The 25,206-nt window shown below is 43.7% G+C and overlaps 1 protein-coding gene across 3 annotated transcripts in view; it reads left to right on the forward strand.

Annotated features, from left to right (window-relative positions):
* Nucleotides 1–24,557, forward strand: part of LOC147882576 (CLK4-associating serine/arginine-rich protein) — a 36,292-nt gene extending 11,735 nt beyond the window's left edge. For 2 of the 3 annotated variants that reach the window (XM_087400881.1, XM_087400883.1), the window contains exons 12-13: nucleotides 8,559–8,612; nucleotides 24,430–24,557. In XM_087400881.1, coding sequence (XP_087257007.1) covers nucleotides 8,559–8,612; nucleotides 24,430–24,451 — 76 coding nt within the window. In that variant the 3' untranslated portion in view covers nucleotides 24,452–24,557. The remainder of the gene's footprint in view (nucleotides 1–8,558; nucleotides 8,613–24,429) is intronic. The other variant, XM_087400882.1, reaches the window with a different exon arrangement.
* Nucleotides 24,558–25,206: the final 649 nt, after the last annotated feature.

Raw genomic sequence — 25,206 nt, forward strand, 5'->3', positions numbered from 1 at the left:
AGAAGGAGGTAGATGATACTTTTGGGTGGTCAAGAGTCCACATCGTGTCTGCTAGATGGCGGCACAATACTGTTGTACTCTAATGTTGCAATGCTCAAAGATTTAAGTCTGTATGCGTCTCTCTATGCACTTGTGTAAAAATAAGGAAAGAAGTGAGATTTGAGTTAGCACTGTGTGGATTTTGGGCGATGTTTTCATAATCTTCCACTGCATGGAGTGTTGGCTGTAGCAAGCAACCTCCACCTCTCTTTTATGTGTCTAGAGGGAGAAGATTGCGTTTAGAGAGAGAAATTTCTGCATAGCAAACTGCATTGCAACGAACAAGCATCGGGAAAAACTCTGCTCTTTACTGCTGAGACAAAACCACAGCTGGAAGACCACACCTGACATGACCCTAGAGCTCTTGAGAATCCAGACCTGCAAGCAAACACCAGAACAACAAGAACGTGAGGATCTGAGCAGGTTGCTCACCACCCAACCACTACATCTACAAGAAATGATCTCGAATCAAGAGATGTCCCCTCCACGCCACGAGTTGAGCTAGTGGTGCGAACTCCCAACCAAATCCCCAACCAGCAATCAATGAAGGAAAGGAAGGTTGGTACGTGGACAATGGAGCGTCAAAAAACATGTCCAACAAGGAGTGGTTCAAATCCATGGAAGGTACGCTTCCCGATTCCAAGGTCACTGTGGGGAATAACCGATCATGCTATGTGAAGGGTGTTGGTAGTATTCCATTCATCATGATTGCAGGAAACGAGGAGCTGATTTTCAGTGTATTGTATGTACCAAATTTGTGCAAGAATCTTTTGTCTGTCAGTCAGATGGACAAGCACAATATGTCGGTCTTATTCGACGACGGCAAAGTCACTGTCACATCCAAGGCAAATGGAAAGGTGGTGGCTTAAGGAGTCGAGGAGCACAGGCTATATGGGCTCAATGCCCTGTTGGTGCACGGGGACCATGGCAGATCCAAATTGTGGCATGAGTGGTTCGGCCACGTCAATTATGGCACTCTTGCCGAGATGCATAAGTCAAGGGCAGGTTTGACCATGTTGCGAGGGAGGAATCTCTCGAAAGCTTATTGGGGTGAAGCTGTGAACACTGTCGTTCACATTTTCAACATAACCAAGACCAAGGCCGTTGATGACAAGACTCCATATAAAGCTTAGTATGGTAAGAAGCCCACGCTATTGCATTTATGGATTTTCGGTTCTAATGCATTTGTTCATGTGCATAAAGATGAGCGGACGAAGCTTGATTCCCATAGCCGAAGATGTATCTTTGTGGGATACAGTGAAGAATCCAAGGTCTATCGTCTTTTTGACTCGGAAAAGGAGATCCTTATCAGCAAGGACGTGATCTTTGAGGAGTTAGAGCCACAGCCTGCAGAAGAGGTTCCTGAACTTCCATCATTACCCCCACCCAAGGTCACCATCTAAGAGGTGGAGACGACTGAAGACCACTGGAGAAGGAGGAGCATGCTGTTCCAGAACCATCTCCCAAGGCGATTCCAGCAAAGGCACCTCCATCAGAGAAGAAGCTAACTTAGTGGTATTTGAAGACTTTAGTAGACTCATGGGTCATGGACGCTCCCGAGAGCAATTTCGGAGTGCGACGGTTTGAACGTAACATGAAGACTCTCCGTGAACTACGCTATGGTGGTGTAGATTGAGGAGCGTTGTTCCTTCTAGGAAGTGAAGGATATTCAACAATGGCAGGAAGCCATGGAGGCAGAGATGGATGTCATTTTGAAAAATGACACCTGGGATTTAGTGTCCAAACCAACCAAACGGAAGGTCATTGGGACTAAATGGGTGTACAAGCTTAAGTTCAAGTAAGATGGGAGCTTGGACAAGTACAAAGCGAGATTGGTGGTGAAAGGCTATGCACAGTCAGAAGGACTTCACTTCGACGAGACCTTCGCCCCCATAGCCAAGATGGTGATCATTCGGACAGTCATTGCCTTGGTTGCTCATCACAGTTGGCCTATTTTTCAGATGGACGTCAAGTTTTGAATGGAACCCTGGAGGAGGAGGAGGTATATGTGGCACAACCAATAGGATTTCAGATTCGAGGATCCCCATCAAAAGTCTGCAAACTGAAGGCGGGCTTATACGGGCTGAAAAAGCCCCCTAGAGCTTGGTACCAATGGATAGATGTTTTCTTTGAGAAGATCGGGCTTTAGCGGAGTCCATCAGAAGCAAATCTTTATCTCGACACAGAGGGGGATTTGCGGCTGGTATTGATTGTATATGTGGATGACCTCATCATTACAGGGAATCATACGAAGAAGATTGCTCAGGTCAAGAGACTTCTCATGGAGGAGTTCGAGATGATTGACTTAAGCATACTTCGCTGCTTTCTTGGGATTGAGGTGAATCAGGAAAAGAGCTGTATCTTTATTTCACATGAGAAATATTGCAGGGAGCTACTTAAATGCTTTCATATGGAAAATTGCAAAGCAGCAGTGACTTCCATGGAAACTGGTCTGAAGCTAAGTGTGCGTGATCCATCTTAGCTGGTTGATTCATCACCGTATCGACGCATGGTGGGGAGTTTGCTTTACCTCACCAATACCAGACCCGATATTTCTTACTCAGTTGGATTGCTTTGTCAGTTCTCCCCCACACTCAAGAAGGCCTATTGGGACGTAGGATGAGGGTGTTAAGGTACTTGAAAGGCACCTGCACCTACGGCATCACTTATACGAGAGGCATTGAGTTGGGAGGTTTCTGCGATAGTGATTGGGCAGGTGATATTGATACCATGAGATTGACTTCTGGATATTGTTTCTTACTCTCATCAGGAGCTGTGTCATGGTTGAGTAAGAAACAACCTAGTGTCGCTCTTTCATCTACAGATACGGATTACAGGGCTGCTTGTACAGCGGCATGCGAAGCATTGTGGCTCAGGTGGATCTTGGAGGACATGAATGTGGCCCAAGAAGATGCCACGGTGGTTATGTGCGACAACTAGAGTTGCATAGTGATCGCCAACAACGCCGTGTTTCACGCACGGACGAAGCACATCGAGGTCCACTACCACTTTGTTCGTGAACTCATCGACAAAGAGGTCATAGAGTTGATGTACTGCCTGACCGATGACGACATCTCGGATGTCTTCACGAAGGCGCATTCCAGGGAACAGATGGAACACCATATTCGACGCATGGGGATCGGCCCACAGTTGTGTCATTGAGAGTGGGTGTTAGAAATGTCACTGCCCCACCTGTGAGCCCTTGATTTGAGGGGACAAGGGGGCTGGAGACTATAGGGGGATGGGGGGGCTGAGAGTACCTTGCTGTAAGAGGGCAGTAGCTTGCGTGGAACAATGCGCCAGCATCAAGGGTCCATGCAGGGGTATCTGCAGCACATGAGCACCAGCCAGCAGCATCCCAAAAGGCCTTGCATATGGGGCCTTATACAGGCCAAAGGGTTGGCCCAAAAACCGACCAGAAGGCGGCCATCTTGGCCCTTCTAGGGGTCGGTTCTAGCAGATTGGAACCGGCTGAAAAGTCGGCCAGTTCTAGGGGCTGGCTGCCCCCCACTTTTCTCTTCATCACCTGCACAGATCAGCCTTGCACCTGCAAGCGCGCAGGGAGAGGACTCAGGATTTGTTCCAGCATCTCTTGGCTGGTTGTATGCTCACCTTTGAGCTTTTGTCTGCCCACATTTGTGGATGAATATGTATCCGAGTTTTGCTATCTTTCTCTCCCCTTCTCTTTGAGTGTTGTTTGAGCTGCGATCGGGAGTGTGAGGTGTGAGTGATTCTATCCTCTACTTTCCAACAGCTTACTCTCCGAAAACTGAACCGCTGGGCCCTTTTTATAGACTTGGGTCCAATGCGCCCAAAAGAATGGAGAACCCTATCTATTTTGTGTGAGAGAATGGAGAGTGAGAGAGAGAGCAAGAGAGTGAGAGCTGAAAGCTTGGAAGCTGAATGCTGAGTTGCAATAGAAGAGTGTGAAGAGTACAACTCAATGAGTGAGAGATAAGGTTTTGTCCTAGTGACAAAACCTTAGTAGTCACTAACCATAGTTAGTGAACTAACTGCGGTTAGGGGGAAAAACCTCTTAAAGAGGGAAAAGTGCCCCTAACTAGCTTATTATATTACATTGGTCACTGCTGAATTATATCTATAATTATAACACCCCCCTGTAGTGCCAATGTCATGTACAAGGCTGATCAATCACCAAATGGATATAAGTTCAGGGCACTGCGAAATGCCTCAAACTTTTCACGTGGTAGTGCTTTGGTGAAAATATCTGCAACGTTGTCATGTGTGGACACAAAGATCATACTGATCTCTCCTGCATGTAACTTCTCTCTGACGTAGTGATAGTGAACCTCAATGTGCTTCGTGCGAGCATGAAACACTGGATTCTTTGGCACTGCAATGGCATTCTGACTATCAGTGAGAATTGGAGAAGGACCCTCCAAAGACAGATGAAGATCAGCAAATAGACGTCGCAGCCAGACACATTCAACTATTGCTGAAAGCTGCCCTGTACTCAGCTTCACATGATGAGGTAGCCACTGTAGATTGTTTCTTGCTCAGCTAGGAAATGCAAGATTTACCCAAAAAGAAACAATTGCCACTAGTGGACTGCCTAGTGTCATAATCACCAGCCCAATCTGAATCACTGTAGGCATGCATCTGCAAGTCACCCCCTCGGGGAAATAGCAAGCCAAAAGACTTCGTGCCCTGCAAATAACGGAAGATGCGCTTGACTGCCTACCAATGCATAGTTTTTGGGCTGTGCATGTACCTGCTCACCTGAGATACTGCAAACTGAATATCAGGTCTAGTGTTGCAGAGATATATGAGGCATCCAACAGCCTGACTGTAAAGTGTGGCATCAACTAATTTTCCTGCATCATGCATTGTGAGTTTCAGCCCCGGCTCCATGGGAGTGGCTATGGGCTTACACTCATGCATGTTAAGTCTGCTTAAGAGTTTGTGAACATACTTGGACTGAGACATAATAGTGCCACGTCTCTCATGAGAGAACTGGATCCCCAAATAAAAGTGAAGCAGCCCCAAATCTGACATGTCAAAGTTGGTCTGCAAAACAGCTTTGAAATCTGCAATTTTGTCTTCATTGTAAGGGAATAGACACTGCCCTTGCATCCTAGCAAGAGGTAAGACCTTCCCATATGGCATCTTCCTCTCATTCTCTCATATCTATCGACAAATTCAATGGGTCCAACTTTCATACTTGGCAAATCAAAATCAAGTGCCATCTTATGAAAGAAGGTCTTTGGGACATTGTTCACCGTGCTGCTCCCGAAGGTCCCTCTGAGCAAGCTGTCACTGCCAAGAACGACAAAGCCTATGCTATCACATATTGCTCGGCCTTGGAGATGATTACATTCATCACATCTCCGACATACAGTCTGCTCCTCAAGCATGGATCACTTTGGATACCCTTTTTGGAGCCCGATCTAAAAACTCTAAGATTGCACTTATGATCTCATTCTTTGATCTACATATGCAGGAAGGAGCTACTATAGGCTCTCATGTCAATTATCTTCGCAGTCTTATGGTTCAGCTTGCGTCAGTCAAGTCTCCCATCTCCGAAGATATTGCTATTGCTGTGCTTCTCAAAAGCTTACCTGACACCTATGCTACTCTTGTCACTACCTTCAAGTATCATAATAATCCTTCTCTTGAGGGTATCATCAATGCTCTCCAAGAGGAAGAAAGAACTCAACAACGAAAGGTAACTGACACTGCATTTTTAGCAAAGAAAGGAAGTTCTAAGGTAAGAAAGCCTTGCACCCATTGTGGCAAAACTAATCATATGGAGAAGGACTATTTCAAGGCTCATCCATGCACCATTTGTGGCCGTGATAATCACCGGGAGAGGGACTGCTACTCCAAAACCTCTACATCAGCCCCTGCATCTACCTCAGCCCATGTTGCTGCAACATCTCCATCAGCTGATCCTGCTATTCCTTCCTCACATGATGAGAAGTGGGCTTTCTGATTACTTCTATGTCTTGTCTACCATCTTGACCACCGATGATGTAGGTCAAGGGGTTCTAGTGTCTTGGTCTTTCTGTTAGTCTACAGTCAGTCTTCTGTCTATCTAGTCTTGTCTGTCTGTCTATTTGTCTATCAATCTGACTGTGTTTTGTTTTAGATCCATCTTGTCCCTACCCTTGTGGACCCATATGAGGATATCACTTGAGGAGGGGTGTCTCAGGATCTTTGTCTGTCATGACTTCTATCTTGTCTTTCAGTCTATCAGTCTTTATGTCTGTCTTCTAGTCTTGTCTTTCTGTCTTACTCCTAGTGTCCACTTAAGGAGGGTGTTGGAGATAAGTGCACACTAAGTGTACTATTTCCTAGTCTATATTTGTCTAAGTCTAAGTCTAGTCTTTATGTCTTCAGTATGTGCCATGTGGCACTTCTACAATTATCCCATAAGCACTCTTGCTTTATGTCTTGTACTTTGACCCATATATTCATGGGTCACATCATTGCAATCAACTGTCTAGCTTGTGTCTTGTCTACACTCTTCTCAAGGTATTTCTTGTCTTTCAATCTTGTTATTTCATTTCCAGTTTCTAGTTCTAGTTCTTGCTTCCATATTCCAACACACTTCTGATTTGCGTTTCAGCCCAAAAACCCAAGTGAAATTGGAGTAATCATCAATAAATGCAACGAAGTAGAGATGACTACCCAACGATGGAGTCCTCATGGGACCACAGACATCACTATGTATAAACTGTAATTTGCGGACAGCTTTAATTGAACCATCCTTCTTGAGGGGAAATCGATGCATCTTGCCCAAAATGCACCCTTCACAGGCATGTGGAGGAGGTATCTCAAGAGGTGGCAATGCATCAACCATGGAATACTTCTGAAGTGTCATCAAGCTGTTGTAATGCATGTGGCCATATCGGGCATGCCATAATTCTGCATTTTGCATGGCAGTTGTAGGGGTAGAAACTGCAAGAGCATGGGCTGCTCTTTTCTCAAAAAGATCAAGCTGAAAAAGCCCACGCAGCAGAGTACCAGATAACCTTAAGGCATAGTCATCTTCCGTGTCTCGGACAGCACATTTGTCATCCTCAAAGATGACCTGAAATCCAGCTCTGTTAAGAGTGGACATTGAAAGAAGATTTTTGGTTATACCAGGCACATATAAGACATCTGAAAGTCTGAAAATTGAGCCATCAATGGCAGTGAGCTCAACATCTCCTGTGCCACGTACTGAATATGATGAGTTGTTGGCACAAGTGACTTTCTTACCAACGGGAGGTGGATGCAAGGAAGTAAAAAGACACTTCCTAGAAGTGATGTGCTTGGATGCACCGCTGTCAAAATACCAAGTGTTCAATGTTTCATTGACACTGAAAGCATATGCATCCGTAGAAGAGTCATAACTGCAAGTTAAAAATGCATAAAGTATCATCATTACAAGTGGCTGTACTATCCCGAGCATCTGGGACAGCCAGCCTAGAATCTGAAATGCAAGATAAAAAGGCATAATCCTGTCCAACAAAGTTGGCTGCAGCATCCCCACTGTCAGATGCATGAGGAGCTGAATCTGAAACAGCCATCCTGGAGCTGTTTTTCTTCTCTTTTGCAAGCCTTTTCCTGCATTCTGCAATGTGATGACCTGGCTTTTTGCAGTAGTGACAAAAACCCTTCTTCTTGGGCTTACTTGCATCATTTTTAGCCTTTTGTGAAGGCTGTCCTGACCCACTGGAAGGCTGATTTACTGATGTCTTTGCCTGTCCCTTTGTTTTTGATTTAAACTTTGAGAGCATGGCTTGTTCACCTGCACGTGAAGCCAAATTTTTCCTGGTCTGCTCTTCCTGAAGCAGAAGTCCTATCAACTCATGAAAAGTGAGAGGATTTGCACCCCCCCTCAATGATAAGTTCAGCGAGGTATGAAAACTGAGATAAGACTCAGGAAGAGAATTCAGAGTGGTTGTAATCATCTCTGAATCAGGAATAATTTCATCTATATTTACCAATTGCTCTCTGAGATCCTGTAGCTTCGTGAGGTGGACTGACATGGAGTCACCCTCTTCCGTATGTGTGACAGGATATGCTGCCTATAAAAGGCTGTGACAGGATATGCTGCCTATAAAAGGCCCTGCATGCAAGTGCTTTATTTCCAGCCCATTGCTCCACTGAATGGGCTCATGACTGGGCTCATTCCAGCCTTTATTTGAGCTCTGAAACAGTGACAAATGTGGCCCATGTGACTTGCCTGAAATCAATCTAAGACGATGTCTATTTGCTGCCTACATGGCAGCCAGATTGCTGCCCACATGGCAGCCCTAATCCATGCCCCTTCATCTTGTCCTATGATGTATGTCATCCTCAATAGAAAATAAGTAAATAAACAAGGACATATTTAGTCTTCTCTTTAATTATGTGGTTGCAAACAAGAGTTTCAGGAGTAATTATTGTGAATGGTCCTTGTGTATAGCTACCTAAAGTTAGTGAGGCACTTGCCTAATAGTGTGGATGTTGTTCTGCAAATTTAAATTATCAAATAACATTTATATTGTTTGACCTTTTGCGTTTTGCAGGTATCATCGCAGCAGTAGTAGGAGTCCTTCAAGAAGCCATCATCGCTCACCATCGTAAGTGATGTCGATATTGGATGGTCCTAGTTGTGTGAAGCTAAATTTTATGTATATATATATAGCTTTAAATTTATTCAAAGAACGTATTCCGTAATCAATGAATACATTAGAGCGAAGGCTTATGTATTATGTAGAAGCTCACAAACTTTGCTTTGGTAAGTGCTATTGGATTTTTACGTTTCTCTTATATTTGTGCTGTGTTTGGAAAACTTGATCAGTGCTCACAGAGGCATATTGCATGTAGAGCTTAGATTTGTTGCATAAGATTGAGGTATAATTGAATTTTCTCTTTTTGTACAAAGTGAAGTCAAATTCTTGCTAGTGTACGAGAAATGTATAATAAGTCAATGGCAAGTCTCATGCTGGCACTGCTCATGAATATGATCGAGAATAAATATGGCATTGCCTGAGAGAGAACCGCCATATACTACTGCCAAAAAGAAGCAATAAGCTCAAGACTACATGAAGAGGATGAAGTTGAGCTAAGGGGATTTCATAGCACGTGCCTTGAACAAGGATTGCATGACATAAAAGACATGTCCATGTGCTCAACCTTATGTAATGCGCACTAAATTTTTCTCATATGGGGGCATTGCGTGTGGACTGTCACTAGCATCCACAACCTATTGCATGCTGCCTACAGACTACAACACCAGCAAATAGCGCATTAGGCAGTTGAAAAGACAACCTTGGTTTAAAAATTTAGAGTTGACTTTCTAGTCAAATAGTCAATGCATCAACGATCGGCGTCGACCATCTGACCAAAGCTTGCCAGTCTGCTCGAAAACCCTATCTACCCCTTTGCCATTCATTTCATCCACATTTCATGCTACTCTTGGGCAGTAGTTCTCAGCAACAGAAGAGGCCTAGATTAGGGAGAGCATCAGATCTATCCTCACCACATCATCTACAAGCATAGTTGGAACTGTAGCGTGTGGTTGTCCGTATTGCACATACGTCAATTCCATACGTGTACGGAATACGATTTTGTACATGTTTTTTTGGGGGGCAAATGTTAACGCCTTTCGTACGGTGCATTCGACTGTCAAACACGCGCTGCATTTCGAGGCGGACTGGTAGTGCGTTTCTCCACCCTCCAACCAGTCGTACATTTTCGTACATTTTCGTATGGTCAGCTGTACATCCTAGCTTCCAAACTCCAGGCTCCAGTTGTTGACGCAACTGACGACCATACGTCCACCTCAAGCTTGAGCTGCGTGGCCTTCAGCAAGAGGAGGCTCTCTCAGCTTTGTGAGTCATGAGTTGTGACCTCAGCCTTGATGAATCGATTGAAGGAGGACCAAGGTCACTCCCTCTTATCTCTCCCATGTCCTTTGTCGAATCTTGGGTCACAGTAGCCCTTGTGAGACGCAGAGCTACGACCAGGAGACGTGCCAGGACCGCACCTCTGAGTGGCCGATAATACTCTATTGCCGACTTCATGCCTCCATTGCCTCATCCATCTTGATATCTTGCTGCTGCCGATGATGATGATGATATTGATGACGATCTTGAGATTGATATATAGTCGACCATCGACATGACTATGTTGTACTTAGGACTTAGTATTGCCATTCTGCATTTTTGCATTTTGCTTTGGTATGGACGCTCGTTTAGTAGCTTCACTATCACAGCTTGTTGTATCAGGATTTTCACAGACCCATCGGTCTTCCGAAGACTTTAATAAACTTTCTTTCTTTCTTTCTTTCTTTCTCTCTCTCTCTCTCTTTCTCTCTCTCTCTCTCTCGCAAACGGGAAGAAAGAAATGAGAAGAATGGGAATATGTGGAGACACTGAAGCCTTTGGGAAAGGGGCAATTCACTTTTAAATGCAAGTATTGCCCTCATTGGGGATGAAATAGTAGCTAGTCCTTGCTATGCATGATGGAGTTTCCTTGCTATGCGTGATGGAGTTTATGATTTTCAACCTTATGAGTGATTATCATGAGATTAAAACTGCACTATGTTGTGTTTTTAGAGAATGAGTTTGGGAATGTTCTTGGATTCATCTAGATATATGCTTCTGCCGTATTAGCGGACATGCAAATTTCACCTTGTAAAGTTTTCATCCATGTTGCGGCCTGCTGGTATTGCGTGAATCCTTTCTATCTTAAATGGTGTGTTGTCCTATCGGCTAGATTTAGTTGCTTGTTTGGAAATTGGGAGAGACTAAAATGAAATCGTCTAGACTTCATAAGCAGTTGTAGCTTGAATGGATTGTTACTTGGAAGCACACCTTGTTAGCATTATATAGAACTTTAAGCAAGAAGGAATTAGTGAAATCTGCGTAGAATCGGTTTGCTTACATGTTTATCGTGTTAGCAAACTTGTTGGATGATAGAGTCTACAATGGATTGCGCCGTATGATTGTGAGTGATGAGTGTTGCAGGAAGAAAGTATCATGCACTGTGAAAGCACAACTGGTGTCTTCCATTGTATTGGATGCCTCATTCTGGCAAGAAGCAAGAGTCATAGTGAAGATATGTGCATCTATTCTACGGATCCTTCGTTTGGCTGATAGGGAAGGGACTACTATGGATCTTGTATATGAGCTCACTGATCGAATGGTGGAGAAGGTACAGACTATGGATGGAATAGACTTCTGAAAGTTAAGAGCCTTGTGTGTTAATAGGTGGGATATGATGCACTCTTCTTCGCATGCAAGAGCTTTTGAGAGAAAAATCCAAATGGTGATAAGGAGGTGCATGATGGGTGGATGGATGTCATAGAGCGGTACACGAAGTATGATGTTGAGAGGCAGGACATCTTATTTGGTGAATTTGATGTTTACAAGTCCATGTCGGGCACATTTGCTCGGGCAATTTCAAAGGATGATAAGAAGATGCACCAAGGGGTGAAGTAGTGGGAGACATGTGGGGCTCACACTCCAATTATGCAGCAGTTGGCTATTCGAGTGCTCTCGCAGGGGACATGTGCTTCTCCTTATGAGAGGACCTAGAGCATGTCTGTCTCTTAGACATACCAAAAGAAGGAATAGGCTGCTTCCAAAGAATACAGAAGAATTAGTACACGTTCATACTAATTTGCGATTGATCTCCAAAATCAAGGAAACGGGATTTGAGAAGATAGAAGTGACCTTGGAAATGATCAACAAGGAGAAGAATGATGAGAGGTTGCTTGCTTTGCAAGAGTGAATTTGATGTTTACAAGTCCATGCAAGGCACATTTGCTCGGGCAATTGCGAAGGATGATAAGAAGATGCACCAAGGGGGGAAGTAGTGGGAGACATGTGGGGCTCACACTCCAAATTTGCAGCAGTTGGCTATTCGAGTGCTCTTGCAGGGGACATGTGCTTCTCCTTATGAGAGGACGTGGAGCATGTTTGTCTCTTAGACATACCAAAAGAAGGAATAGGCTGCTTCCAAAGAACACAAAATAATTAGTACACGTCCATGCTAATTTGCGACTGATCTCGAAAATCAAGGAAACGGGATTTGAGAAGATAGAAGTGACCTTGGAAATGATCAACAAGGAGAAGGATGATGAGAGGCTGCTTCTTTGCAAGAGACTACAGAGGGAGAAGAGTAACCCCTCTTGTTATACGGAGGGATGTCGCTGCAGCTTCAAGCAGTTCTAGTATTTTGGAGTCCCATGGTGAGGCAGATGAGATTGACAGTGATAAGGATGAGGATGATGATGATGATGATGAGGATGGAACTGATGTTGATGCTGATGAGGATGAGACACAGGGTGCGGATGCAGCTTGGGGCTTGAGGCTCGAGGCTCATCAGTTGTGATGCATTTCAGTTTTGTTTCCTGGCTGTGGCAGCCTGGAGGCTGGCAGGCTGGCAGCCTTTTCAGTTTGTTATATGATGTTCTCCAACTTGCCTTTAATGTTTTGGTGTAGTACCTACATCCTACAGGCTTCTTTCACTTTTCTAGTATTTACTACATGCTACCTTTGATGATTGATCATGATGTTTTGGTGTCTATCACTATGTATCATATGACAGAATTCAGTCTCTGGACTGTTCCATGAATCATAATTCATGAGTTTAAAATTAATAAAAGTCTGAAGTTGTTTGAGTTGAAAGTTTTGTAGCTCTCTCTCAAGTAAACGTGTAGAATGTATATTTTCCTAGGTTTTTTTGGGGTAAAATTAGGGTCACGTATGATTCAGCCGTAGGGGCTGAACCATAATCTGTACCCGTATGACGTATGTGTATAGTAACGTATGAAAAAAACTATGTCTACAAGTTCTGGTTCACAGCTGCGAATAGCTGTAATACCATTAGAGTACCCCTTTACTTCTTCAGTTCGCAATTTCTACAGTGAGGGGTTTCCCTCCATACAATATTCTCTCCTTTCCTTTTGCAGTGAGGGTTTATTCCCTTTATGCAATACTTATTCTATCAATTCTATTCAGCCCTATTGGGCAGACAGATATCCAGTTATTCTTTTTTTCCTCGGAGGCCCTTTATATTCCTCCCTCAGACAGTCTTCTTGTGTTTGAGTGCATTATTCTCTCAATTCAGTTATTAGTAAGTAGGCAGAGTGTGAGTTAGGATTTCTCTGTGCTACATGGAGCATTTGCGTTCATAACAAGGTGTTGAGAGACTGAAGCATTGGACTCCCCTCGTCGATGTCCAATCTTTGGACTATGATAGAGCTCCAATACCAAGAGCCTTGATTATCTACTCTTGTTGCCCGTACCAAGCACATTGAGATGATTTTTTCATTAAGGTATGGCCCAGAGAAAGTTGGAAGTTTTTTGTAAAGCTTTAGGTTTATGTTCTTTTGGTGATTGATCCATCTTGTTGTACATGTTCACATTGCCACTCCGGCAGGGTTTTGTTAGAGATTGAATAGTGTAGTGCGAACACACTCTAAGGGCAATGTTTTCTCTAATCAAAGGGTTTTCCCCCTAAGGTTAGTATTAGGGTTAGTTTCCTTCGTAGAGGATATATTCCTCATTTTTGACCTATCTTTGCATTCTTAAAACAACTCCATGTTTTGGTTCTCCTCTCATCCACAAACCCAATACAAAGGCCAAAGGTAGGCTTCAATGATTGGCGATCTATAACATCATCTGGGTGATTGTGTGGCTGATGTTGTTATGAATCCAAAGGCACAAACTCGAATTGAGCTTTCTTGATGCGGAAAGCTGACTTATGGATGCTTGCTTCGTTGAATTAAATCTAAGATGTCCCCTATGTAGATTATCCATTTCAATATATAATCAATCTCTTTGGTATGGGAAATCAACTTTGATTGACAGTTTATTAAGGACATCATATCTCAATGGTGTCATCCTTTTTGACAAAGAGAATTGTGTTGTGTATGGGATATTGGTTGATCTAATGAAACTCGCTTTTAGTGGCTCCATTTTTTGTTCTAGCTCCTCCATGTCTTGGTTAGCCAATTGGAATGCTTGTTGGGAGGTAAAGGTCCCAAATAATGGGTTTTTAGATCCTTTGATCAAGATGGTGGCAGCAAACCGAAAGTCATGGAAAACTCTGTATTTTTACAACAAGGCCTTCTATCTTGGGTTGCTAGCTTGTGGCACTAATGCGTTACTAAAATCAATTAAATAATCCTGGCTTTCTCTGGGTATCTCCCACGTCACGTAGATGATTGAAATCAATAGTCTAGGATTCACAACTTGGAGCCATGGAACAAGCTTAGAACCTTCCCCTGGAATGGTGAGCTCAAGCCACTTCATGTCCTAATCGATCGGACACCAAATTGATGTCACCATCTTGCACCCAAGATATATAACTTGGCGATTTCCTATTATAGGCTATCGTGAAATGCTCAATGAGAGATTGAGAGGGAGAGGGATTTGGAGTAGGGAGTGAAGGAGACACACTCACTACACACACAATAGTGGGGATAATCACAATGAGTTGTACCTCTCCAAGTACACACACTAGTATATATATCTATGGATAAGACTAGGGCCACTAAGTACCTAAGTACAATGTGTACTTAGTGTACTTAGTAGTACTAGATTAATACTGTTACAAGGGTGGCCAGTGCCTTTACCCCAACAACCTCCCACTTAAAGGCAGTGTGCCCATAAGAGAGAGTAAAAGAAAAACAGCAATATACATCATCATGTACAGGACCAGTTGGTCTGCTTATCCTATACCCATAAGCCGTCTGCAGTGTGCAAACCGCTCAGTAGCCAATCCTTTTGTCAACAGATCTGCTGGATTGTCATCAGTGTGAACTTTCACAAGCTGAAGTTGCTTGTTCTCAAGCACCTCCCTGATAAAATGATACTTCACGTCGATGTGCTTCGTCTTTGCATGAAAGACAGGATTACGTGCCAACTGTATGGCACTCTGACTGTCACAATGCAACAATGGAATCTGCAATGGATAACCCAAATCTGCCACTAACCGAGATAGCCATATAGCCTCCTTGCATGCCTCAGTGGCTGCAATATATTCAGCTTCTGTAGTAGACAATGCAACGCATTGCTGCATTCTAGATACCCACGACACTGCACCTCCAGTGAAAGTGAAAACGTATCCGGTAGTAGACTTCCGGGTATCAAGGTGACCGGCATAATCAGAGTCTGTATAACCTTGCACTTTTGCATCTTGACTGCCGAAACATATACACAAGTCCTGTGTACCCTTCAGGTATCTCATGACACCTTTCACTGCATTCCAATGCTTCTTGCCAGGTTTAGCCATGTATCTGCTAACCACTCCCACTGCAAAGGCAATATTGGGCCTGGTTGCAACCATAGCATACATGAGACTGCCACATGCTGATGCATACGGAATCTTTGACATCTCAGCTCTCTCAGCATCTGTCTGAGGGCTGTCCAAAGCACTGATTTTCACATAAGGAGGTAATGGAGTACCAATACTCTTCCCCCCCTCCATGTGAAATCTCTGCAAGACCTTGCCAATGTATTCCTTCTGAGACAAGTATAGCAACCGCTTTTCCCTATCCCGAAGTATGCGCATACCCAATATATGGTTGGCATCACCAAGATCCTTCATATCAAAGGTCTGGTGCAATCTCTTTTTCAAGGCATTCATTTCCTTATGAGATTTTCCAGCAATTAACATGTCATCCACATACAAAATGAGGATAAGTAAACTGCCATCTGAAGCTTTCTTGGTATATAAGCAGTGATCAATGTCACTTCTCCTGTAACCCTGGGTTCGCATGAATGTATCAAACTTATGATACCATTCCCTGGGTGCCTGTTTTAGACCATAAAGACTTTTCTTCAGTCTGCATACAAGCTTCTCTTTGCCCTTCACTGTAAAACCCTCTGGCTGCTGCATAAAAATTTCTTCATGTAAGTCACCATGAAGAAATGCTGTTTTGACATCCATTTGGACCAAATCCATATCTGCATGTGCAACCAATGCTAATACAGTTTTGAGTGTTGTCATCTTGACAACGGGAGAGAATATCTCCTCAAAGTCAACACCATATTCCTGCTTGAACCCTTTGGCAACCAGTCTGGCTTTATGCCTTGGCTTTTCACCAGGTGTGACTTTAAGTCTATAAACCCATTTGCATGGCAGTACCTTCTTACCAGTAGGCAAGGGTACCAATTCCCAAGTGCCATTCTTGTGAAGACTGTCCATTTCAGACTTCATAGCAATATCCCATTGAACCTTGTCTGCCCTCTGCCTAGCCTCTCTGTAGCATGAAGGCTCTCCACAATCAGTGAGCATCAAATAATCAATGCCTGGAACAAATCTTTCTGGCTGCCGCGTCTGTCTGGTTGACCTTCTAACCCAAAGACCATCATCTTGAGCTGGCTGTCCAGCCTGTTCATCACCCAGATAAGGTGGCTGTTCCATGATTCCTGGCTGCATTTGCATGTCAGGAAGATCACCTAACTGTGCCTCATCCATTGGGATGTTTTCTGCCATAACTGGCTGTCCATTAGGATCTGCTGCAGCATCATTTAATGGCTGATTATGCTGCTGTTGTGGCTGATTTACAGCCTGTCTGTGTTGCCCATGATGCCTGTCATCATCAATAGTTACTTTTAAAGGTCCCTGCTGTACAACAGGTTCCTTGAACATGATGGTTTCATCAAACACGACATCATTGCTGCGTATAAGTTTTCTGTTCTTGGGATCCCAAATCCTGTAGCCCATCTCACCTTTGTCACCGTAACCTAGGAATATGCATTTAAGAGACTTTGGATCCAGTTTAGTTCTGTCCTCCCTGCGTACATGCACATACGCGACACAACCAAAGACCCGTAGGTGTTTGTAAGACGGAGGCTTGCCCGTCCATGCTTGTTCAGGCACACCACCACATAGTCTCTTGTTTGGTGACCTGTTAATAAGGTGCACAGCTGTCTTTACAGCTTCAGCCCAAAATGTGTGGGGCAATGCAGCATGTGACAACATGGATCTGACTTTCTCTTGAATGGTCCTGAACATTTTTTCAGCTGTACCATTCTGTGGAGGATCATATGGTGCAGACAACACCCTTTGGATACCCTTTGCCTCACAGAATTCTTGAAATTCTTTGGACAAGTACTCTCCACCATTGTCAGATCGTAAGGCTTTCAGTTTTTTGCCTGTCTCATTTTCAACTAGTGCAACAAACTTAGTGAAAGCCTTGAACGTATCACTCTTCTTTCTGAGAGTGTAAACCCACACTTTGCGGGTGGCGTCATCTATGAATGACAGTATGTACTTTGAACCTCCTAAAGAGAGTGTAGGCATCTCACACACATCAGTATGTACTAGCTCCAAGAGCTGTAATTTCTGATTTGACCTTCTCTTATGAGGTATTTGTACTTGACAACCGTAGAGACAAAATTCACATTTCTGCAAGTCTGAATATTTTAGACTCGGCAAGTAACCAAAGTGAGCCAATTGCTCCATTCCCTTAATACTCATATGGCCAAGCCGGCTATGCCACAATGAAATCTTTGGCAGCTCGGTGGCATTTACATCAGAATGCGGACAATGTCCAGCATGAAGTGAGTACAAAGTATCAACCTTAGGACCCCTGGCAATAGCCATTGCCCCTTTGCTGATTTTCCATTTCTGATTACCAAAGGTGGTATGATAACCATCATCATCCAACAACCCTGTGGAAATCAAGTTCTTCTTCACCTCAGGAACATGCCTGACCCCTTTGAGCATTAACTGCTGGCCATTTTCAAGCACAAGCCTGACATCACCTATGCCAATGATAGAACATGCATGGTTATCACCAAGAAAGACCACTCCCTTTTGCCCTCCTGCATATCTGACAAACAGATTTCTGTAGGATGTCACATGAAAGGAAGCACCTGAATCTATAATCCAGGAAAACATATCTGATCCATCACCAGCATGAAGTGTATGAGCCTCCAGTGAAGAGGTGAAACATATCTCATGTCCACTGTCACTGTCACTAACATAAGTAACATTCAGCTCCTCTTTTTCTTTGCCCTTAGACTTGCCTTGAGCCTTGCTTTCTTTGGCTCTCTGGTCATTCTTCTTTTTAAAACACTTTTTCTCAATATGTCCCTTCTTGCCACAATAGTTGCATACAAGATCACTCTTAGAGCGGGACTTGCTCCTCTCTCTTTCTTTGTCTTTTCCACGTGTTTTGGACCTGCTGCGTGCATTCAAAGCATTTGACTTCCCAATAGCATTGTTCTTTCTGTTCATCTCTTCCTGTAGAAGAGCACTCTCCACATCTGCAAATACCAGAATGGTTTTTGAGTTGCTGGTAGAAGTCTTGAATGTGTCCCATGACTCAGGTAGAGAACATAGGATGAGTGTAGCTTTCAGCTCATCATCGAGCTTCAACCCCTGGTTGATCACCTGGCTGAATATGCTGTTAAACTCAATAATATGAGTGGACATAGCTGTCCCCTCCTTCATTTGAAGACCAACAAGCTTTTTTAGCCAGTAAGCTTTTCCCGTGGCACTTTTCTTGGCATAAGTATCCTCAAGACGTTGCCACATCTCCCACGCAGTAGGTTCATCCCTGATGCCTACAACCAGTGAATCAACAACTGTAAGCATAATGGTCGACCTGGCCAAGCCGTCCATCTTCTCCCACTGCTCATCAGTAATGTTGGAGGGCTTAACACCCTTCTCCTTTATAGGTTTGTACTGGTCCTTCTGCATCAACACATTGTAGCATTGTGTCCTCCATATGTCGTAATTTTTAGCTCCTTCGAGCTTCTTTATCTGAAACAAGGACGACACGTCGCTGCTGGAACTCATGGTAAAGAAAATAGAGTTTGACTCCCTGTAGTCGTGCAATTAAGCACTAGTTACTCCAAGAAAATTCCCCCGCAGCGGAAGTCTTTATCAGAAAATGAACTTGGTACTGTTTCAGTGGCATAAAACCAACTGAAAGTCTTTCTCCCACTTGCTGCAGAAACAGTACAGCAAGCTGTTGTTGTCTGGTCTGCTGGCGAAAGTGCGGTACAGCTGCTTCAAAGTGCTCCAGAAAAATCCCAGAACTGTTTTCTTAAAAGATAGCAGTACTTTTTGACTCTTTTTGACAGTCAAATCTGGTCAAACTTGCTGTGTGACAGTCCCGGACTGTCAAAAAACAGTGAATCTCTGATTTTGGATGAAGATCCCTGATTTTAGGCCTCCATATGCTTTAGAAACTTCCCCCCCAACTGAATTCACAGTTTGGAAGTGAGATTGCTCAAAAGCCCTTTGAATGCATGAAGAAAATCAGAGATTTGACCTCCAATTAAAAGATTGACCTTTGACCAAAAAAAAAATTGTAAGTCAAATTTGCACTTTCAAAGCATAGTAGTGCTCCACGAGATAGTTTGATGCATGTAGAGTGCTTCCACTTGACAGATTGCCGGTCAGGCTACAAAAGCCCCAAATTTGACTAAAGTCAAACTTGGTCAAAATCGACCAAATCTGTACCAAAAGTGATTGTACTTTTAGCAACAAGCTAAAGCATTTGTCCCAAGCATAATAGCATCAAAAGCCCCTTGAATTGACAGCACATTCCATGCATTAACACAGTAAATGGCATCAACTGCTACTGCTCACAAGGCGTTTGACTGCAAATCCATTGAGTTGCATTCAACAAGGCATACACTGCAAGTATCAAGTACAGATCTGTCCAATGCATACAATCAGTGCCACCACTGACATACAATCACTGGCTAAGTGATAGACCTGTCTCGACACTGTTTGCGGCATAAGCTAAGCCTCAGTGCGAGTGAAAGCCCTGCCCCAAGTAGAACACCTGGCTCAAATGCCAATGGGAAAGAGGTGTTTTCCCGTGGAAGATGAACAGTGAAGAAATTTTCCTCGATGGATGTTCCAGATTTCGAGAGAAAAGGGGAGAGAGGAGAGGGGGGGTCGACGAAGCCTTCTGTTGCTGCTTACTTGCAGTTTTGCAGCCTCGCCCGTCCGTACGGCTGTACGGACGACGTACGGCCGTACGGATGTGTCCGTACGGCGCCCGCGCCCTCGACCTTGCAGCCTGCGCGCTTGCACCCTTGCAGCCCTTGCAGCTGCGCCTTTGCAGCCCGCTCTCGCGCCTTGAAGCCCTTGCAGCCCGCTCTCGCGCCTTGAAGCCCTGGCTTGCAGCCCACGCCTTGCGCCCTTGCAGCCCGCCTTGCAGCCGCCTTGCAGCCTGCGCGCTGTAGCCCCGCCTTGCGCCGCGCCTTGCAGCTGCCTTGCAGCTTTGCAGCCTCGCCTTGCGCTGCCTGCGACCTGCAGCCCTGCCTTGCGCGATCCGTCCGTACGGCTGTACGGACGACGTACGGCCGTACGGACCTGTCCGTACGGAAGGGGTAGGCTAGGGAGAGATGGGAGTGGAGGCGGAGGGAGAGAGAGCCCGTTGGCTCTGATACCAGTTGAGAGATTGAGAGGGAGAGGGATTTGGAGTAGGGAGTGAAGGAGACACACTCACTGCACACACACAATAGTGGGGATAATCACAATGAGTGGTGCCTCCCCAAGTACACACACTAGTATATATATCTATGGATAAGACTAGGGCCACTAAGTACCTAAGTACAATGTGTACTTAGTGTACTTAGTAGTACTAGATTAATACTGTTACAAGGGTGGCCAGTGCCTTTACCCCAACACTCAAGTGGCTACTTTGGCGTTGATGTTGGTCTTAACAAAGCAAATAAATGTTGTGTTTTTAGAGGATGAGTTTGGGAATGTTCCTGGATTCATCTAGGTATATTAACAAAGCAAAAGAATGCTCCATCCAGGGCCATTGACTTTGTGTGATAGAGCATGTGCCATGCTCTCTTGGTTGCTTTGCTAAGGATTATTTCCAAAATCTGCGAGGATCAAGATTGTTCGGACATTGATTTAGCCACAGAAGTGGAAAATAGTGCGAGAATTTTAAACGTATCCCCTAGCTCCTCAATGATGATTGAGGATGGTGTGGGAGCACCCAATGCTATGGCTGAGGCAATTAATGAGGTCCTCACAATCTTATATAGGAATCTCAAAATTCGAATCATAATAGTCAGTAATCTGCTTTGTGCCACAATGTGATTGCTTCTGGAGAAAGGTACATACATGTGAGTTCTAGAATGCATTATTGGTGCAACATGCCCCTCTGTATAGTATTTCTATATCTATGCGACATAGGCACCTCACTACAACTAAAGAGCTGCGAAGGTGCATGTAAGTAAAAAATTTACTTCTCATTGTCCTTTGTTGGCATGATGAAAAAATAGCCTTGGAATTAATCGAGCCGAGAATGAGCACTTTGGGTCAGCATATGTGTCAAACCTTTGAAAGAAAGCTTCCCAAGAACAAAGACTTTACCAATTGTCCGGGATTAACTCGTGATGTCTAGCTTCTTTGGCTTCCCTATCAATGTACTGTCTCTCATTCTTCTTTGGCCTCCTTGTCGTAGCATGTATCCACAACACGTGCATTGCATGTTCCTGTTGGATCACATTTGAGGTTCTTCAAATTTTGTGCTTGATCACAAGTTAGTTTTCATCATGGCCATCGTACGAATTGGTGTTGCTGATGCCTCCTCGTGTGGAGCTGACGCCCAATGGAGGATCCTCTTACATGTCACTGACTTTTGAAGTCTTTGGTAGAGTCATGGTTGCCTTGCCAAGCATGTTGACATTGTCCATGAATCTGCTAGATCTCCAATTGAGGCTCAAGGAAGGACCCTTGCATAGCTGGCACTTGGGGCATCTGACGGTCACTCTAGTACTCTTTGCAATCTCAAGAGGTTTTTGAAGCTATAATACTGATGCAACAAAGTAAGCTATGTTCCTTTCTCATTTCAGTCTTCACAAGCTAACTGACCGAGTGTGGAAGCGTAAATATTATCTAAATAGAGAGATGTACATACAACTGCAAGCATACATGTGAGACGGTGGAAGGATGTAATATTAGGTGCAATTGGCCACTGTATAGTACTTGTACATCTATACCATGTAGGCAACAGAATACAACCGTAAGGAAATTTGCATAGAAAACGTAAAATAATCACGTGTGAAATTTGATGGGATGGTACACTCAAGCATTTTGTATGGATTTTGGTTACATCGAGCTACATGCTAGTCAATATATTGTTTATACAATGGTGCAATGACGTATTTACAGCTGGAACAGTTTCAGAACTGTTTTGACAAAATTTTGGAGTTTTGGATACACCAGGATGAGTGATTCATTTGAGTAGATTTGCAATGAAGTGTACTCACATCTAATGAAGAGATTGCTCTGTTTCTTAAGTGAAGGAAATTGAAGGTCTTGTGCTCACTTTGGTTGTAGTTTGATCAAGTTTTGATCACAAAAAGACTTCAATAGTGATGAGATATCACTGATGCGCACAAGTTGGAACAATCACGTTGGAAAGCACAGGGTTCAGAATCACCTCTTAGTTCTTTACATAGATTGTGGATAGCACAAACCAAAAGCGAGAGGATGTGCTAAGGAAATGGAAGATTTTGTGACCAGGCCAAAAAAGGCACTTGCAATTGTCGGTTCTCTCAGTTTGAGAGCATGTTATTCATTAAACTGAGGCAAAAACAACTACTGATGCCGCTTATAGACTCTTGAAGGACTTGTGTGGAGCAAACAATGTGCCTCAGAATAAGCTTGCTCTCTTAGGCAGGGAGAGACAGGGTTATTACTGAATTAGTTCAAGGATCAAGGAGATCTGAAATGAACTTACTCAGAATGATATAGAAATTGAGGAGAGCTTAGTCTCGATCGTATAAAGGGCTGATGTGCTAAATCACACTATCCAGTTTTTTGTGAGCAGCAGCAACGTCTTTGGGGAGTTGGCTGGTAGGAAAATAGAGAAAAATCGGTTTCTTAAGAGAATGAGCCCATGCAGGGTCTTAAGAATGTACAAAAGGGACCATGCTGTCATTGTGGGACCACGTCATTGGACTTCCAAATGTCGAAAAAATAGGGCAAGTATGGGAGAAGGTACTTCTGCAAGCAGTGGCAGAGATGGCGGTAGAGGCAGAGATGGAAGATCATGTACAAGAACAGACAGAGGCAGAGGCAGAGGCAGACATGTTAATGTCACTGATTACTATGCAGGTGAAGATGCTTGGAACAATTATAGTCCAAAAACAAAGGATGAGCATGATTGAGAATGGCATGAAACATTCAGAAGCAAAGAAAGAAGCTTCCACTTACCTTGACGGATAAGTCACAGTTTTGCAGTCATTCTACATTTGATTACTGGTCTTTTGATTCAGGTGCTTCACGCGTGAATCCCAAAATGGATTATAATTAGTCACATAAGTATGGATACACATATGAATCTTCAGAGGTGACATGGAAATGAGAAGAGGGAGAGGGTGAGGGAGAGTGAGAGGGATGGGGCAAGAGAGAAGGACAGAGATTTATTAACAGGTATGAAAGACCAAAAAGGCCTACGAGACCAAAGTCTGAGATACATCAAGCTCATAAACTGTGTAAGCACATATGTAAACATTAGAGAACAAAAGCAAACCCCTGGAAAAAATACACAGGCTACTGGAACATCTCAGAGGTGATCCCGGGTTGCTATTGCCTCTAAAGCATGTTGGAAATCTGTCCGGTCTGACATGTGATAAGATGGTGTAGTGGGATAGAGGGACTGAGTCCTGAGTCCACTATGGGTACACGAGTCTGTAATTATCCTGGCTGGGCCCCTCCACCTACACCCATGATCGTGATGTTTCTAGAGTATGATTGAAATCTGTACTCGTGGCCTCCTAACCCGCTCAGTGGGCCTCACCCAAGGCTTCGATGAGGGTACTTAGAATAGGCGTCCACTTACTGGTCCTATGTTTGTCATGTTCGTCATCTTGCTGGTCTGATGTTTCTGGAGGTCGGGCTCAGGCCCATGTGCTCGGTCAGTCACTAAGTGTGGGTTCTTCTCTTGTGAGAAGTCTGTGTATCTGCTGATGTATGTGATTCTGGCAACTGCCAGTCGCATGAATGCACCTGAATTGTGCGACCTCTGGCCCAAAAAGAGCAGCGCATCGTTGTACTCCTTGCCTATCCTTGAATGGGTATTGCCATGTTTTAAGTTTGTGCTATTAACTGAGTACATTGCAGGCAATTGAAGGTTTTAGACTTTAATAATTGGATTATTAAGTTTTCAAGCGACTGGAAGGCCCATATCTGGGTTATCTTATGAACATTCACAGTCCGGATTTCTTATTTTTTCATATCCGTATGGCAAGTCTCCCAAAATATGTAAGAATCTGTGTAGACAACCAATAAAAGAACCTCTTTAATGTATTGACTTTCCATATCTACTCTTTATAATAGGATCAGTTGGCCATCAGCATCTCTGTTTGTAGACCAAGTTAAGTGGCAGGTAACAAAATTTCAAGGCACTCTCTCATGTATGAAATCATGAAAACTCCTGTTTTTCAGGTCTTGGAGTCGAGCAAGGTGAAGGAGACAATCAAGCCGAAAAGTCATGATAGCTACAGATACTTCAAATGTATTCTGATAATTGTACACAGGGGGTCATGTATTTGTATGTGTTTTTTGCTACATCAGACCCTATTATGCAATAAAATTTTAGTTTATAAAAAGAAAGTGATTGTAGCAGGGCATGTTGCAATGCAACTGCGTGTATGCTCGTCTTTTGCATCCTATTGTCATGCTTATTTTTGGGGTGGTGCTCTATCTTTAGTGAGGTGGAAATGTCTTGTTTTTATTCAAATTGACACGTTTTGTTACTACTAATCTGGTACAAAAGTCTTGTTTGTGGTTGCGCTTTCGTTACAAGCAAGATAAAAGACAAGGATATCACATCTGAATCCTGGGGTAACAACGTTTTTGACGTTGCAAGAAGGGCTATTACAGTTTTCTAGAATATAGATGAAATAACATGGCATAAACTAATTAAATATGGTTTAATTGCCAAGGTTTTCTCGCAAGCTTGTGGGAACAAGTTATTCTCAAGGATTCTTAAAGTTAGATTCAACATTCTTGGTGTAGGACAGCAACTCAGCAGTGGCTGTAACGTTGTGGGTAGTATTTGGTTGACCGCAGGAAATTAGGTAAGATTTCAATATTCTCAATCTAGGACAGCAATGAGGTGGGGGGATGGCACTCTATTGTGGAATAGTGTTACGTGAGCAATAGTCGCAAAAGCCCATGGCTTGGTTATCGTGAGTTGAGAAACCAGAGTGCTCGACAGGC

This window comes from Dipteris shenzhenensis, chromosome 29 (genome assembly GCF_047967505.1).
Source record: "Dipteris shenzhenensis isolate YYH24624 ecotype China chromosome 29, Dip_SZ_1.0, whole genome shotgun sequence".
In the NCBI taxonomy this organism is placed as follows: Eukaryota; Viridiplantae; Streptophyta; class Polypodiopsida; order Gleicheniales; family Dipteridaceae; genus Dipteris; species Dipteris shenzhenensis.